Source organism: Salmo trutta, chromosome 14 (assembly GCF_901001165.1).
Source record: "Salmo trutta chromosome 14, fSalTru1.1, whole genome shotgun sequence".
NCBI lineage: Eukaryota > Metazoa > Chordata > Actinopteri > Salmoniformes > Salmonidae > Salmo > Salmo trutta.
In genome coordinates, this window is record NC_042970.1 from 35,592,186 (window position 1) to 35,610,169 (window position 17,984).

The 17,984-nt window shown below is 45.3% G+C and overlaps 1 protein-coding gene across 6 annotated transcripts in view; it reads right to left on the reverse strand.

Annotated features, from left to right (window-relative positions):
- Positions 1 to 17,984, reverse strand: part of LOC115207921 (low-density lipoprotein receptor-related protein 1) — a 178,012-nt gene that overhangs the window by 70,786 nt on the left and 89,242 nt on the right. For 5 of the 6 annotated variants that reach the window (XM_029775510.1, XM_029775509.1, XM_029775515.1 and 2 more), the window contains exons 7-14: positions 12,754 to 12,916; positions 6,453 to 6,675; positions 4,871 to 5,060; positions 4,600 to 4,743; positions 3,101 to 3,337; positions 2,715 to 2,895; positions 1,103 to 1,325; positions 672 to 861 (exon numbers count right to left, since the gene is read on the reverse strand). In XM_029775510.1, coding sequence (XP_029631370.1) covers positions 672 to 861; positions 1,103 to 1,325; positions 2,715 to 2,895; positions 3,101 to 3,337; positions 4,600 to 4,743; positions 4,871 to 5,060; positions 6,453 to 6,675; positions 12,754 to 12,916 — 1,551 coding nt within the window. Of the gene's footprint in view, positions 1 to 671; positions 862 to 1,102; positions 1,326 to 2,714; positions 2,896 to 3,100; positions 3,338 to 4,599; positions 4,744 to 4,870; positions 5,061 to 6,452; positions 6,676 to 12,753; positions 12,917 to 16,075; positions 16,400 to 17,984 lie in introns of those variants that run through there. The other variant, XM_029775514.1, reaches the window with a different exon arrangement.

Consider the following 17,984-nt stretch of genomic DNA (forward strand, 5'->3'; position numbering starts at 1 on the left):
ATGATGGAGGCCACTGTTCTTGGGGACCTTCAATGCTGCAGACATTTTTCAGTACCCTTCCCCAGATCTATACCTCGACACAATCCTGTCTCGGAGCTCTACGGACAATTCCTTTGACCTCATGGCTTGGTTTTTGCTCTGACATGCACTTTCAACTGTGGGACCTTATATAGACAGGTGTGTGCCTTTCCAAATAATGTCCAATCAATTGAATTTACCACAGGTGGACTCCAATCAAGTTGTAGAAACATCTCAAGGATGATCAATGGAAACAGGATGCATCGGAGCTCAATTTCGAATCTCAGAGCAAAGGGTCAGAATACTTACGTAAATAAGGTATTTCTGTTTTATTTATTTTTATTATAAAATTTGCAAAAATGTCTATAAACATCTTCACTTTGTCATTATGGGTTATTGTGTGTCGATTGATAAGAAAAATAAATATTGAATCCATTTTAGGCTGTAATGTAACAAAATGTGGAAAAAGTCAAGGGGTCTGAATACTTTCCGAATGCATTATATCTCAAGTTACAACTTAGACCTAGCTGCAGATCTGTCATCTGATATGAGAACGGCAGCGATAACAATAAATGATGTATGGGGGGGGAGTGATTGGATAGACAGATGGATGGATGGAGTTGTGGTTGGCTGGACAGAGTAGTGTCCTGTACCTTGCTGCTGCTGGGCGTCATACATGCGGATCTCGAAGATGGGCGGCCGTTCATTGCGGAGCAGGGTGACGGTCCTGGTGACCTGGTCCAGTTTGTAGATGCTGCCGCTGCGGTACTCGTTCCAGAACAGGAAGTGTTTGTAGTGACACAGGCCGAAGGCGTGGTTCAACTCCTGACCCTCGTATACCGTCTGATAGGAACAGCACAACACAAGGTCATATTCATTAGTGCACACCGTAGCAAAACGTTTTGCAACTGAAACACAGGTATTGTCAATGTCTGACCTTGAGTTCAGTGTTGTTGAGGTGGTCATAGTAGGGTTGGGGTTAGGGTTGGGGTTGGGGTTAGGGTTGGGGTTAGGGTTGGGGTCAGGGTTGGGGTTGGGGTTAGGGTTGGGGTTAGGTTAAGCGCCAGTAACCAGTCTGACTGACCTTGCGTTCAGTGTTGTTAATGTAGACCATCTCGATGCGGTCATAGTATGCGTCCACCCAGTACAGAATGCCCTGTGGGATGTCCAGACTCAGTCCATTGGGCCACAGGACCGTCTTACTGGTCAGGAACACGTTCCTATTAGAACCATCCATCCAGGCCCGCTCAATCTTCCCTCTCTTACTCTCCTTGGGATCTTCCTCCCAGTCTGTCCAGTACATCCACCTTGGAAGAGAGGGGTGGGTGAGCAGGGTGTGTGTGTGTATCTGTCTGTGTGTGTGTGTGTGTGTTTTGGTCTGTTGTGAATGGACAATTCTGCCCCAGCTGACATCTGATCGAGTAGCATTCTATAGGACGTCCCCTAACCACCCCCACAGTGAAGGGTCCCCTGGTCAGGCCGTCAATATACTGACTAATGACATTCTCTCCAGATTGGAGCTGTCTGTCAAAGCCCCTGATAGATGGACACCATAGGACTATCGATCCAGCCAGCCGGCCACCACTATGACCAAGTCCAATATCGGCTGTTAAACAACTCATTATGTAACACCAGACTCTCCTCATCACACTGTAGTATGAGTGACCGTCTGACTCAATCAATTTCTCCCCCCCCCTCTCCTTTCCTCTCCCCCCTTTGAGACTCATTCCCTCTACCGGTCTCTACCTCGCATCTTTACCTCTCCTTCCCCCACTCTCTCTATTCCTCCCTACTTCTACCTCGGGTTCGATCCATCTCACTCTCCTCTCGCTCCTCCACCCCGTCTCCCCTCGTCTCCCTCGCTCTTCCCTACTTCTCTGGCTGGCTGATTGATTACAGGTCTCAGTGGGGGTGAGTGCTTCTCCAGGAGAGTGTGTGGACGCACGTCTCTCTGTCACGGCCAATCTAGAGTGTGTTTGTGTGTGTGTGTATTGCTCTAGGGAGCGGGCCAGGTGAGGGTACATCACTATGAAGAGTCACACACAGATTAAGACTGCTCGGAGAGAGAACCCCGGGAGCCCACTACACTGTAGCTCAGTTAGTGGAGCATGGCGCTTGCGACCCCAGGACAGTGGGTTTGATTCCAGGGACCACCCATAAGTAAATGCATGCACGCATGACTAAGTTGGTTTGGATAAAAGCGTCTGCTAAATGTCATATTATAAACCGGGTAGTTTGTCTCCTGGATGCTGAGGTATATCAGACATTTTACTTGTCTAATGACATTGGTAACCAGTTTATAATAACAATAAGGCACCTCTGGGGTTTGTGGTATATGTCTTATTGCTTAATTATATCGCACACACACACACACACACACACACACACCCCCACCCCCCCAGGGTCAACTTTCCAATCATCTCCCAGCCACATCACACACACATGGGAGAGGCTCATTAGAATATCAAAAGAATCTATTAAGAAGCAGAGGGAATCAAATACTCCCAACACACATACACACATTCTGAATTAAATGAAAACCTACCGCCTCCCACAAAACAACTTTTACCTAACCTCTCCCACACATCCAACCCACAAACTTTAAAGCTGCATCTCACCAGTTTAAAGACCAATCTGAAACCACTCTCTTTCCTTTCATCTTTCTCCCACCATCCCTCCCTCTCTCCGTCTCTTACCCGTGCAAGGGGTCCACTACGATGGCGCGGGGGTGGGTCATCTTGCCATCGATGAGAGTCTTGCGAGTCTGGGAAGCCTTCTCCAGCCTGGCCACACTGATGGTCTTCTTGGGCCCATCGTCTGTCCAGTACAGGTTATCAGCCATCCAGTCCACCGCTATTCCCTCGACTGTATGGATCCCTGGAACACAGAGGAAAAGGTGGTGAGAGGCCAGTCGCCCTTTTATACACAACAAAACTGGACAAACGGAGCTAAAATGACCACCTCTACCCTCACAAGAGCACCTGACAAGGTGCTAGCAGTATTTTGGAGCCAAAATGGCCACTACTCCCTATTACAGTAATGATTCCCGAAAATGGCCAACATGGAGGGTCAGTTACCGTACCTTCCTTCAGAATGGTGTCCCTTTCTGTACCGTCGATCTTCTGGCGACCGATGAGGTAGCTGGTGGCGTCGGCAAAATATATGAAGTCACTCTCTGAGTGGAAGTCAAGGGCTCTGGGGTTCATCAGGTTCTCTATAGGGATCATGTACTCATCTGGGACCTTAGCATTCATGTCCATCCCTCTGATGACCCCTGGACGACCTTTACCGTACACCAGAAACAGCTCATGCTCCGGCTCTGAGAAACAGCATGGGAGATAGAGAGGACTTACTGGGTATGTATTCATAAATCATCTCAGAGTAAGAATGTTGATCTAGGATCAGCCATCCCCCTGTCCATGTAATCTTATTCATTATGATCTAAACGACAAAAAACTGATCCTAGATCAGCACTTTGAGATGCTTTATGAATAGGGGCTTTTGACTGTAAACTTATTCTAAACACATATCTAGTTAGCTTCTCTCTAGCGAGTCTGCCCAACCTGAGAGGTAGCTTCTAAAAAGGATTTCAAATCACACTACAATGCTATGACAGACAGACAACATGGGACCAGGAGGAGGAGAGCATTGGTGAGGCCTTTGGTTGTTTAATGAGATCCACAGGATTCCAATCCCTTCCAATATTCCCCGGCTTTCTTAAAATCTCTCGACCGATTGCTTCTCAGAAAATAATTCCCAATTGAAACGCTGACACTAAATAACACCGCCCCCATATCATTTGCATTATTTAAAACAGACAGAAACGGTGCAAGAGCAGCATAATCCCGTCAACCTAATGAGAATGTAAGCGATTTTCAAATCATTCAAATGAACAAGCGGGAGTTCCGTACGGCATGGCGGACGGGATAGGCTTCTGTTGAATCAATCTACCGCGGTGTGGTTATCAAGGCCACCAAAGGGTTATAGTCTAGAAACAGATCAATATGTGCTTGCTTTCATATCCTCACAGAATATTAATACACACCTCGCGGGCAAAGTGAATCAATCAGGGATGGGGTTGCAACTCACATGATGCAGCATACAAAAGTAGTCAACCGGAGAAAAGCCTGCTTAATACATGCACATTAGGGGTGTCCCAGACCTTAGCTCAGGGGCATGCGGTTTTCCTGACTCAACCTTCACTGCCCTTGGCACAGGTTCAATCACAGAATCAATCTATGCCTCTGGTTTAAAGTTACAGTGGGGCTTCGGGCATGTAGACATTGATTAGGGAGGTTGGCTGTCAATGCCAGGTGAGTCAGAGGATTTCTACTGCTCAGACATGAGATTTAGCTGCTCAAAGAGATTGGCTGTGATATCATCTGTGCCGTAGACTATAGTATGTAGGAATGGGTTGGCTGGGTTGTTGTATCTCAGAGCAGATGTAACTCAGCATCTTAAAGCGGATTGGCTCGGGTTGTAAAAGTGCCTAACAGATAATTGGCTGTGTTATGGAGTATCTGAGATTTGATTGGCTGTGCTGTGGAGTACCTGAGACGAGATTGGCTGTGTGGTACTTACTCTTGCAGGACTTCCCGTCACTCCCCAGGCTGAAGCCGGAGCGACAGCGGCAGGTACGGGTCTTATGGCTGTTCCCCAGCAGACAAATATCAGAGCAGCCTCCTGCCTTCCCAAACTGGTCTGGTTCACATGCATGGCTACGCACTGGAGGAGAGGACCTTTTTTAGTATTCAAATGAATGTCAACTATACCACTATGTCTGTGGGTTCAATATAGAATTGATTTGACAATATGCCCAGCATAAAATACAGAACCCTATAACAACAGTTACCTGGGGGCTGGCGTCTCTGGTGGTAGACGTGCAGGGCTCCTCCCTTGTCGACGCGGGTCACCACCTGGTAGTCAGAGCTGTTGAAGCGGTTCACTCTGATCACACTGGTCTTAGGCTGCATGTTGGCGTTGTCCGAGTTAGTGGCATACAGGTAGTTCTCAAACACTGTCAGACCGTACAGGTGCTCAATCTGACAGAGAGGGTGGGAAGAGAGAGAGGGTGGGAAGAGAGAGAGAGAGAGAGAGAGAGAGAGAGAGAGAGAGAGAGAATAAGGGGGGGAAGAGAAAAAGAGGGGGAGGGAGAGAGAATGAGTGACGCAAAACCCCCAAAAAGTCACAATACATCATTCCCCTTCACACTCATTCACTCAGTGTGTACGAACCCAACCGCAAAGGTGCTTCAGAATTCTAAACATCCTTCGCATGACACAGGGCTCCATTTTATTTAATGCACTCTAACACGCCTAAACAAACACACATTCATCCGTGAGAAGAAAGCCAGGCTTACTGTCCCAGTAAACAGCACTAACGTCACATAGACGTTGGCGGCCCATCAGTGTTTCAGATCAGAGCTGCTAGCGTCCATTCAGATGAGGCAGGGCAGGGATAAACACAGATGCTCTCTGCAACGCAGCCCATACCACACCATCAATAACCGTCCATGGACTTTAAACTGCTGCTGATAGCTATCTGGCACACACACACGAAGGGGCTTTGTGTGTGTGTGTGTATGTGTGTACACGTCTCTGCCCCCAGGCCCAGTGAGTAAATGAAGGCTATTACTTGTGCAGACAGAGACAGCTAGCGCTAAAAGCCCTGCTAACAGGTTTAAAAGGCGCTTGGCCACGCCAGCCGCGGCACCGTCCAGAGCTCAGCCTCACCTCCTACTAATCAACACTCTAATGAAAAGGCTACTGTCCACCCCCTGCTCTCTGGCCATAGCTCACCGGTCTACAAACTACTACAACAGCAGGGGAGAAAGGATCCTCACAGGAGAGAAAAACACAGGAAGCTCTACATAGATTTACACACAATATGGGGGGCACTTGATTTTAGTGCCAAGTATTTACCTTGCATTTAAGATTGAACTGCTTGGATAACTATGAGTGTAAAAAGTTCACAGCTCCTTACGCTACATAAAGATGTCCATCTGCTCTACACAACATTAACAACAATCTGCAACATTCCACAATGTTAAACCCACTTAACTGATCCCTTCCAGAACTCTGAAGTACGCTAGCTTCCAGACAGTCGCAGGTTGATGAGCTCACAAGCAGGCCCTGAATGATAGTGTGTCTGTTCTTGCCCTCGATGTCCTTGTATGTATGTATGTATGTATGTATGTATGTATGTATGTATGTATGTATGTCCTCACCAGCAGGCCCTGTATGATGGTCTGTCTGTTCTTGCCCTCGATGTCCTTGTATGTATGTATGTATGTATGTATGTATGTATGTATGTATGTATGTATGTATGTCCTCACCAGCAGGCCCTGTATGATGGTCTGTCTGTTCTTGCCCTCGATGTCCTTGTATGTATGTATGTATGTATGTATGTATGTATGTATGTATGTATGTCCTCACCAGCAGGCCCTGTATGATGGTGTGTCTGTTCTTGCCTTCGTAGTCCACCACCTCTATGTAGTCCAGGTAGGCATCGGCCCAGTAGACCAGCCTGCTGACCAGGTCCAGGGTGATACCGTGGGGGAACACAATCTTACTGTCCACCAGCTTAGTCCGGTTCTGACCATCCATGTCACAACGCTCCACCTTGGGGATCTGACCGTAGTCTGTGAAGAATACTTTACTGTGGAAGAAGAATAGGGGAGGGAGATGATTATAGACAAGAATTCTAGATTCTATTTTATCCCAAACTTATTTTAGCAGGCAAGTTAACTGAGCATGAGGATGTATTCATTTCCAGCAACAACCCAGAGAAGAGTTGCGGGAGAGGAGAGACAGCTGTTTGACAGTGATTGACTGATTGATTGATTGGTGAATTGATAAATGTAGGGGAAACTTGGCTCTGTATTTGAATACCCCTTATTACCTTCATTAGGTTTTATATGGAGGAATATTTGAGTGTGGTAACAGTTTGTCCAGCAACAACCTAGGGACACCTCCTGGGCCTAACTAGAACATTTGATATTCTATTATGTCTTGTTCCTTAAAGCTTGTTTACCGTGCCTCTCACTGGTTCCTAAACAGGAGGAAACTATCAAACTGTCCTGGACATGCTCTCGGAAAGGCCCCGGTGCACAACTGAGCAAGAGGACAAGTACATTAGAGTGTCTAGTTTGAGAAACAGACGCCTCAAGTCCTCAACTGGCAGCTTCATTAAATAGTACCCACAAAACACCAGTCTCAATGTCAACAGCGACTCCGGGATGCTTGCCTTCTAGGCAGAGTTGCAAAGTAAAAGTCATATCTCAGACTGGCCAATAAAAATAAATGATTAAGATGGGCAAAAGAACACAGACACTCGACAGAGGAACTCTGCCTTGAAGGCCAACATCCCGGAGTCACCTCTTCACTGTTGACGTTGAGACTAGTACACAGCATTGTACGAGATCTTCAGTTTCTTGCCAATTTCTCGCATGGAATAGCCTTCATTTCTCAGAACAAGAATAGATTGACGAGTTTCAGAAGAAAGTTCTTTGTTTCTGGCCATTTTGAGCCTGTAATCGAACCCACAAATGCTGATGCTCCAGATACTCAACTAGTCTAAAGAAGGCCAGTTAAATTGCTTCTTTAATCAGCACTACAGTTTGCAGCTGTGATAACATAATTGCAAAAGGGTTTTCTAATGATCAATTAGCCTTTTAAAATGATAAACTTGGATTAGCTAACACAACGTGCCATTGGAACACAGGAGTGATGGTTGCTGATAATGGGCATCTGTACGCCTATGTAGATATTCCATATATACACACTGCTCAAAAAAATAAAGGGAACACTAAAATAACACATCCTAGATCTGAATGAATGAAATAATCTTATTAAATACTTTTTTCTTTACATAGTTGAATGTGCTGACAACAAAATCACACAAAAATAATCAATAGAAATCCAATTTATCAACCCATGGAGGTCTGGATTTGGAGTCACATTCAAAATTAAAGTGGAAAACCACACTACAGGCTGATCCAACTTTGATGTAATGTCCTTAAAACAAGTCAAAATGAGGCTCAGTAGTGTGTGTGGCCTCCACGTGCCTGTATGACCTCCCTACAACGCCTGGGCATGCTCCTGATGAGGTGGCGGATGGTCTCCTAAGGGATCTCCTCCCAGACCTGGACTAAAGCATCCGCCAACTCCTGGACAGTCTGTGGTGCAACGTGGCATTGGTGGATGGAGCGAGACATGATGTCCCAGATGTGCTCAATTGGATTCAGGTCTGGGGAACGGGCGGGCCAGTCCATAGCATCAATGCCTTCCTCTTGAAGGAACTGCTGACACACTCCAGCCACATGAGGTCTAGCATTGTCTTGCATTAGGAGGAACCCAGGGCCAACCGCACCAGCATATGGTCTCACAAGGGGTCTGAGGATCTCATCTCGGTACCTAATGGCAGTCAGGCTACCTCTGGCGAGCACATGGAGGGCTGTGCGGCCCCCCAAAGAAATGCCACCCCACACCATGACTGACCCACCGCCAAACCGGTCATGCTGGAGGATGTTGCAGGCAGCAGAACGTTCTCCACGGCGTCTCCAGACTCTGTCACGTCTGTCACGTGCTCAGTGTGAACCTGCTTTCATCTGTGAAGAGCACAGGGCACCAGTGTCGAATTTGCCAATCTTGGTGTTCTCTGGCAAATGCCAAACGTCCTGCACGGTGTTGGGCTGTAAGCACAACCCCCACCTGTGGACGTCGGGCCCTCATACCACCCTCATGGAGTCTGTTTCTGACCATTTGAGCAGACACATGCACATTTGTGGCCTGCTGGAGGTCATTTTGCAGGGCTCTGGCAGTGCTTCTCCTGCTCCTCCTTGCACAAAGGCGGAGGTAGCGGTCCTGCTGCTGGGTTGTTGCCCTCCTACGGCCTCCTCCCCGTCTCCTGATGTACTGGCCTGTCTCCTGGTAGCGCCTCCATGCTCTGGACACTACGCTGACAGACACAGCAAACCTTCTTGCCACAGCTCGCATTGATGTGCCATCCTGGATGAGCTGCACTACCTGAGCCACTTGTGTGGGTTGTAGACTCCGTCTCATGCTACCACTAGAGTGAAAGCACCGCCAGCATTCAAAAGTGACCAAAACATCAGCCAGGAAGCATAGGAACTGAGAAGTGGTCTGTGGTCACCACCTGCAGAATCACTCCTTTATTGGGGGTGTCTTGCTAATTGCCTATAATTTCCACCTGTTGTCTATTCCATTTGCACAACAGCATGTGAAATTTATTGTCAATCAGTGTTGCTTCCTAAGTGGACAGTTTGATTTCACAGAAGTGTGATTGACTTGGAGTTACGTTGTGTTGTTTAAGTGTTCCCTTTATTTTTTTGAGCAGTGCATGTATATATATATATATATATATATATATATATATATATATATATATATATATATATATATATATATATATTTATTTATAATATACACACACTGTTGAAGTCGGAAGTTTACATACACTTAGGTTAGCGTCATTAAAACTTGTTTTTAAACCACTCCACAAATGTCTTGTTAACAAACTATAGTTTGTTAACAAATTTTTCCAACAATTGTTTACAGACAGATTATTTCACTTATAATTCACTGTATCACAATTCTAGTGGGTCAGAGGTTTACATACACTAAGTTGACTGTGCCTTTAAACAGCTTGGAATATTCCAGAAAATGATGTCATTGCTCTAGAAGCTTCTGATAGGCAAATTTACATAATTTGAGTCAATTGGAGGTGTACCTGTGGATGTATTTCAAGGCCTACCTTCAAACTCAGTGCCTCTTTGCTTGACATCATGGGAAAATCAAAAGAAATCAACCAAGACCTCAGAAAAAAAATTGTAGACCTCCACAAGTCTGGTTCATCCTTGGGAGCAATTTCCAAACGCCTGAAGGTACCATGTTCATCTGTACAAACAATAGTACGCAAGTTTAAACACCATGGGGCCACGCAGCCGTCATACTGCTCAGGAAGGAGATGCGTTCTGTCTCCTAGAGATCAACATACTTTGGTGTGAAAAACGCAAATCAATCCCAGAACAACAGCAAAGACCTTGTGAAGATGCTGGAGGAAACAGGTACAAAAGTATCTATATCTACAGTAAAACGAGTCCTATATCGACATAACCTGAAAGGCTGCTCAGCAAGGAAGAAGCCACTGCTCTAAAACCACCATAAAAAAGCCAGACTAAGTTTACGACTGGACATGGGGACAAAGATCATACTTTTTGGATCAATGTCCTCTGGTCTGATGAAATTGTTTGGCCATAATGACCATTGTTATGTTTGGAGGAAAAAGAGGGACGCTTGCAAGTCAAAGAACACCATCCCAACCGTGAAGCACGGGGTGCTAGCATCATGTTGTGGGGGTGATTTGCTGCAGGAGGGACTGGTGCACTTCACAAAATAGATGGCATCATGAGGAGGAAAATTACGTGGATATATTGAAGCAAGATCACAAGACATCAGTCAGGATGTTAAAGCTTGGTCGCAAATGGGTCTTCCAAATGGACAATGACCCCAAGCATACTTCCAAAGTTGTGACAAAATGGCTTAAGGACAACAAAGTCAAGGTATGGGAGTGGCCATCACAAAGCCCTGACCAAAATCCCATAGAAAATTTGTGGGCAGAACTGAAAAATCGTGTGCGAGCAAGGAGGCCTACAAACCTGACGACTCGGTTACACCAACTCTGTCAGGAGGAATGGGCCAAAATTCCCCCAACTTATTGTGGGAAGCTTGTGGAAGGCTACCCTAAACATTTGACCTAAGTTAAACAATTTAAAACACACACACACACACACACACACACACACACACACACACACACACACACACACACACACACACACACACACACACACATATAAATCAGTGTACTAATATTATGTAATCTCTAAATTACAGCCAAGAATATTACTCTCATCCTCTTACAGCAGCTGGACAACATCAGGCAGGGGAAGTAAATGTACCAGAGTATATTACTGCACAGACAATTCTAGCACTGGGAATTGGTTGGAATGAAAAACAAATACTTGCACATGCGCACACACACACAAACACATGGCGAGCACACACACAACCCCTTTTGGAATTGAGTTCCGAGACCCGTCATAAACAGCAGGGCTGAAATAAAAACATGATTATAGAAAAACTGTGAAAAGGCAGGATTTGGGAGCGCTCAGGGGCTCAGGGCTGAACAACACAAATGAAACATCTGCACTAAATTACTGCTCCCCCAAACTTCCAGTCAGTGGCCCACGGACCAATCAGAGAGGGGAATGGAACACTTCCAAGTGTTTCGGAAAACTGGAACCCCTTCGCCCCTCCACCCACCCCTCAGCCCCAGTCCATTGTTTTGGGTTGTGTAACAATGACAGACTACTGTGGCCCAAACACTGGGCCTCTCACGGGACTGTTATGGCGTGTTAAAGCACACGTGCTCTGGGACATTGGTCTGTTCCCAATGGAATAAAGGAGGGAGTGTGAATTTCGCTGTCTCACTGCGTACATGCAAAGACATGCCCATCCAACCTTGACCAACAAATGGGGGCATTGAATAGGGTTAGTTGGTGAGTGTGAATGTGTGCGTGTATATGTAAAATGGTTATGTGATTTTGCAGGTGTGTACATCTATTCAAATGATGTGTGGTGATGGATTGGTATATAACGTAAAAGACAAAACACGGACGCATAAGCAGTCTGGGGGCGTGCGTGCGTGCAGCCTGTGTGTGTGTGTGTGTGTGTGTGTGTGTGTGTGTGTGTGTGTGTGTGTGTGTGTGTGTGTGTGTGTGTGTGTGTGTGTGCAGGCAGCCTATGCATATGTGTGTGTGCACGTTTGGAGTGTGAATGTGTCAGGATGGTAAGTTGGTGGTTGAAGCTATCCCTCTAGTGGTGTGGGAGCTGTGCTTTGGCAAAGTGGGTAGGGTTATATCCTTCCTGTTTGGCCCTGTCCAGGGGTATCATCGGATGGGGCCACAGTGTCTCCTGACCCCTCCTGTCTCAGCCTCCAGTATTTATGCTGCAGTAGTTTATGTGTCGGGGGGCTAGGGTCAGTCTGTTATATCTGGAGTATTTCTCCTGTCTTATACGGTGTCCTGTGTGAATTTAAGTATGCTCTTTCTAATTCTCTCTTTCTCTCTCTCGGAGGACCTAAGCCCTAGGATCATGCCTCAGGACTACCTGACATGATGACTCCTTGCTGTCCCCAGTCCACCAGGCCGTGCTGCTGCTCCAGTTTCAACTGTTCTGCCTGCGGCAATGTAACCCTGACCTGTTCACCGGACATGCTACCTGTCCCTGACCTGCTGTTTTCAACTCTCTAGAGACAGCAGGAGCGGTAGAGATACTCTCAATGATTGGCTATGAAAAGCCAACTGACATTTACTCTTAAGGTGCTGACCTGTTGTACCCTCGACAACCACTGTGATTATTATTATTTGACCATGCTGGTCATTTATGAACATTTGAACATCTTGGCCATGTTGTTATAATCTCCACCCGGCACAGCCAGAAGAGGACTGGCCACCCCTCATAGCATGGTTCCTCTCTAGGTTTCTTCCTAGGTGTTGGTCTTTCTAGGGAGTTTTTCCTAGCCACCGTGCTTCTACACCTGCATTGCTTGCAGTTTGAGGTTTTAGGCTGGGTTTCTGTACAGCACTTTGAGATATCAGCTGATGTAAGAAGGGCTATATAAATCCATTTGATTTGATTTGTGTGTCCTCACCCCATAGTGGGGTCCAGGGCGATGCCCTTGGGGTTGTACAGCTCCTGGTCCAGCAGGGTGACACACGTCTGACCGTCCTTGTCACACACAAAGATCCGGTCGTCCACGTCATCCACAAAGTAGAAGTTTCCTGTCAGCCAGTCAATAGCCATCTGCTCCACATCTGGACAGCAGAGAGAGAAAGAGAGAGAGAAATAGAGAGAGAGAGAGAGAGAGAGAGAGATGAGTGGAAAGAGGGAGGGAGTAGGCGAGATACAGAGAGAGAAAGGAAAGGGGAGGGAGAAAATAAAAATAGACGGAAAAGAGGAGACATAAAAAGATTAGAAACAAAGAAAATACTTTACATGTCGACTGATACATCTTCATTGACCTGTTCTCCCTCTCAGGCTTGGTCTATGTGGGCTCCTGTACGCTGTATGATCTAATGTACCGTACTGTTTAGTATTGTGGTAAAGGAAATGGTGGAGTGAGACAATGAGGTAATGGTAGGGAGCTCCATCATGACTTGATAGTCCCAGTGACTATGACCATATCTAACTGTCCTGCTATGCCAGGCTTTCTGTCTGTCTCTGTCTCACTGCTAGCTATGTAAACATTCCATTATGCACTCATTGCTGATGTTTCTAAATCTACAGCACATTAACCTGGCACCGTATTTTGTGTGTGTGTGTGTGTGTCCTCTACATACTGTATGTGCAGCAGAGTGGTGTAAAGTCTAACTCATAAGATGGAAGAGGGATACATATTAAGCTATAATATAACATGCAGCGTGGCAGAAAGCCTTGACACTCGCTTACAGAATGACACACAGCAACAGACACACAAGCATTCAGGCGCACGCACACACACACACACACACACACACACACACACACACACACACACACTCAGACTCACGCAGGTCGGATGCCTAGAAAGCCTGGCAGCCTCTGTAATTCGGGTTATTCTTTGCAATTTCCCTGAATGTCAAAAGAGATGACCGTGACATTGGCAAATTAGACTTCCTTTAAGCAATGTTCCTGTCATTCACAGACAGACTCACTCTCGCTTACTCTCCTTCTTCCCAAGTCCACCAACTGTAACGCCCTGGCCATAGAGAGGGCTTTTTGTTCTTTATTTTGGTTAGGCCAGGGTGTTACATTGGGTGGGCGTTCTATGTTTTTGTATTTCTTTGTTTTGGGCCGTGTGTGGCTCCCAATCATGCACAGCTGAAGTTTGTTGTTGCTGATTGGGAGTCACACATAAGGAGCATGTTTTTCCTTTGGGTTTTGTGGGTAATTGTTTCTGTTGACTGTTTTGCACCTGACAGGACTGTTTGGCTGTCAGTTTTCTTGTTTTTGTTGTGTAGTGTTCTTTATTAAATTAAAATCATGATGAACACTAACTCCGCTGCGCCTTGGTCTACTCTCTCTCCCGACAGCCGTTACACCAACAGTACGTAGAAGTCACCCCGAACCACTGATACAGGGTCCGATTCTTTCTAAATACCTGCTGATGGTTTGGCTTAGGATTGGAATATCTGATCCTAGATCTGTGGTTACGGGGCAACTTCTATCCCGGCACTCCAGTACTATTATACCCATTATAACGGAATGAAGCCCTGCCCCTGCTTCACTGTGGCTGTGTTCGGTATTAGTTAGTTATCCAGTGGTTGTGTTATGGTTCTTCAGAATATGGTTGTTCCAGCTGGGAGAGGAGAATGTGGTTGTTAGAGTGGTAGAAATGGTGCTGTTTAATCTCCCATTAAGACTGGTAGACTTTCCCATGGCCTAAGGAAAGACTCAGCCCCACCCCTCCAAGAACTTCAAAGACCTGGACAAACACAAAGGCCAGACCTGAGTTCAAATACTACATGTGCTTGATTGAGCTTGCCTGTTACAGTAATAGGAATAGAAAGAAGTGCAAATCCCGTCTACCTGGCACTGTCCAGACTAAAGCAAAGTATTTGAAAGATGTCAAATAGTATTTGAACCCAAGTCTGATGCACACATGTTATGCCCCACCCCACTGAGACTTGAATGGAAAATGCCCTGCTCCACCCAAACAATGCCGAACACAGCACATACACAGAGGGCAGAGAGAAAGAGCAACACACACACACTCCCACAGCAACCATAGACTGAGTGTTTGCCAGACTTACAGAAAGAGCCCCATTGTCAGAGTTGAAGGAAAAGGAGAGATGAGACACTGGGGAACACAGCAATACAGTCCCCTAAAATTGTAATATTATAACTGGGTTTAAAGTGTCTCTCTCTCTCTCTCTCTGAGGCAGGGGGCCTCCCACAAGGCATCTTTTATTGAGCAGATACCCCAAAACTCAACCTACAAACACTCTCTCTTTCAATCTCTCTCTCCCTCTCACACACACGCTCTCTCTCTCTCACACACACACACACACACACACACACACGTCTGGTGGCACGGTGTTGATTTAGGAGGGTCAAGGGGATAGTTTTCTCTAAAAGAGGAAAGAGTAGGATGATGAGGCAAATTCCATGGTCTAAGAGGGCAATAACAGTGTGTCTAGTGAAAGCTTACCAGCTCATGGCCAATAAATCTAAATGGAATTCAAAAGTTTCATTGTTAAATACACACACATACACACACTTTTTCAATGTGATTGAATGGAGAGGGCAGGCAAAATGGATGACATTTTTGCACTTAAGAAAAATATATATTTTTAATTGACAAAGGGGGGAGAGAGAGATTTTATGGTTTCCATTAGGAAAATGTATTATGCAGCAGCAGCTGGCTCAGAGGAGGAGATTTTTTATTTTTTTTTAAATACCTTTATTGTGCCAGTAGGAGAGGCGAGAAGGAGGTTTACGGGAATCAGGGGTCACACATTCCCCACGGTGCTTTTATTTTAACATGGAACCACGCTTAAACACTCCCAGCTGGCCGCCAGGCCAAACTACATTGACTAAGCCAAGGATAAAACAAAAGAGAAAGGAGGAAGAGGAGGAGTGGAGGAAGAATGGAGTGCGGTGGAGGAGGGTTGAGAAACACCCTAACAGTGTGCTCAACAGCTAAAAACAAAATAGTAGAACAAGTCCCCTGTCATTGGAACTGATAAACAGAAACTCTGACCAGGAAGTCAAAAACCTTTTTCCACCTTCCTCCCTCCCTCCCTCCCTCGCTCGCTCCCTCCCACTCTACTCCCACGTCTCTCCTCTTCCTCCATGCATCATCACCCCATCCCTCCCCCGTCCCGTGTTTCCTTCCCTAGAAGAGAGGAAAAACAGTCTGCACTCATTTACTGCACTTCTGTCTGACCAAAATTGCACTATAAAAACAACACAACATAATTGAAAAAACAGACCACAGTGCCTTTTTCCTTTTTTTCTCTCCTCCAAATAGGTTGTTTACTCTGCTCAGCCCTCTGCACCTCAATCAGAGAGAGAGGACTAGATTTATATACAGGGAATTTGTGAGGGCGTATTTCTAACCTGCACTTGCTATTGGACTAAATCAGAGCCACATCTACAGTGAGCTCCAAAAGTATTGGGACAGTGACAATTTTTTTCTGTTTTGGCTCCAGCACTTTGGATTTGAAATTATACAATGACTGTGAGGTTAAAGTGCAGACTGCCCGCTTTAATCTGAGGGTATTATTAATCATATCGGATGAACAGTTTAGAAATTAGAGGATTTTTTTTGTATATAGTCCCCAATTTTAGGGGACCAAAAGTATTGGGACAAATTCACTTATATGTGTATTAAAGTAGTCAAAAGTTTAGTATTTGGTCCCATATTCCTAGCAAGCAATGATTACATCAAGCTTGTGACTCTACAAACTTGGATGCATTTTCTGTTTGTTTTGGTTGTGTTTCAGATTATTTTGTGCCCAATAGAAATGAAATGGTAAATAATGTATTTTGGAGTCACTTTTATTCTAAATAAGAATATAATATGATTCTAAACACTTCTACATTAATGTGGATGCTACCATGATCACAGATAGTCCTGAATGAATCGTGATTAATGATGAGTGAGAAAGTCACAAATCTCACACCCCCAAGACATGCTAACCTCTTACCATTACAATAACAGGGGAAGTTAGCATTTTATATCATACCCCCAAGACATGCTAACCTCTTACCATTACAATAACAGGGGAAGTTAGCATTTTATATCATACCCCCAAGACATGCTAACCTCTTACCATTACAATAACAGGGGAAGTTAGCATTTTATATCATACCCCCAAGACATGCTAACCTCTTACCATTACAATAACAGGGGAAGTTAGCATTTTATATCATACCCCCAAGACATGCTAACCTCTTACCATTACAATAACAGGGGAAGTTAGCATTTTATATCATACCCCCAAGACATGCTAACCTCTTACCATTACAATAACAGGGGAAGTTAGCATTTTATATCATACCCCCAAGACATGCTAACCTCTTACCATTACAATAACAGGGGAAGTTAGCATTTTATATCATACCCCCAAGACATGCTAACCTCTTACCATTACAATAACAGGGGAAGTTAGCATTTTATATCATACCCCCAAGACATGCTAACCTCTTACCATTACAATAACAGGGGAAGTTAGCATTTTATATCATACCCCCAAGACATGCTAACCTCTTACCATTACAATAACAGGGGAAGTTAGCATTTTATATCATACCCCCAAGACATGCTAACCTCTTACCATTACAATAACAGGGGAAGTTAGCCTTTTTGGGGCAGTATGATATTTGTGCGTCTAACTTTCTCCTCCTCACATCCACACCCTCTACCTCCCTATCCCCAAAGTCAATCTCCTGCATTCAAAACACTCTAGTCTTAAACACCATCTGGAGAACGCATCACACGATAAGAAGGGAAACTCGCACAAAAAAAAGAGGGCCAAAGGAGAAGGGATAAAAGAACACGCTACTCCTAAACGTGGTACTGGTTAAGACCAGCCAGGGGCACGCACAGTCAGAGGGACAAGAAGATATGAAGAAGAAGAGGAGGAGGAGGAGGAGGAGGAGGAGGAATGAGAAAAAAGGAGGAGAATGAAGACAGAGCAATGCCAATCATTTCAAAATAGTTGAAGGGGTGATTAGATGGGACGGGGGGCTGAGAGATTGAGAACAGAAAGAGAGCGAGCGAGACATAGAGTATTATATATATATAAAGACCATCTTGTTCAATGTGGAGCGATGTTCTAAAACGTGCTGGTCGCTCATTTCCAGCAGAAAGGTCTGGACTAAGCACAGCGCAGCAGA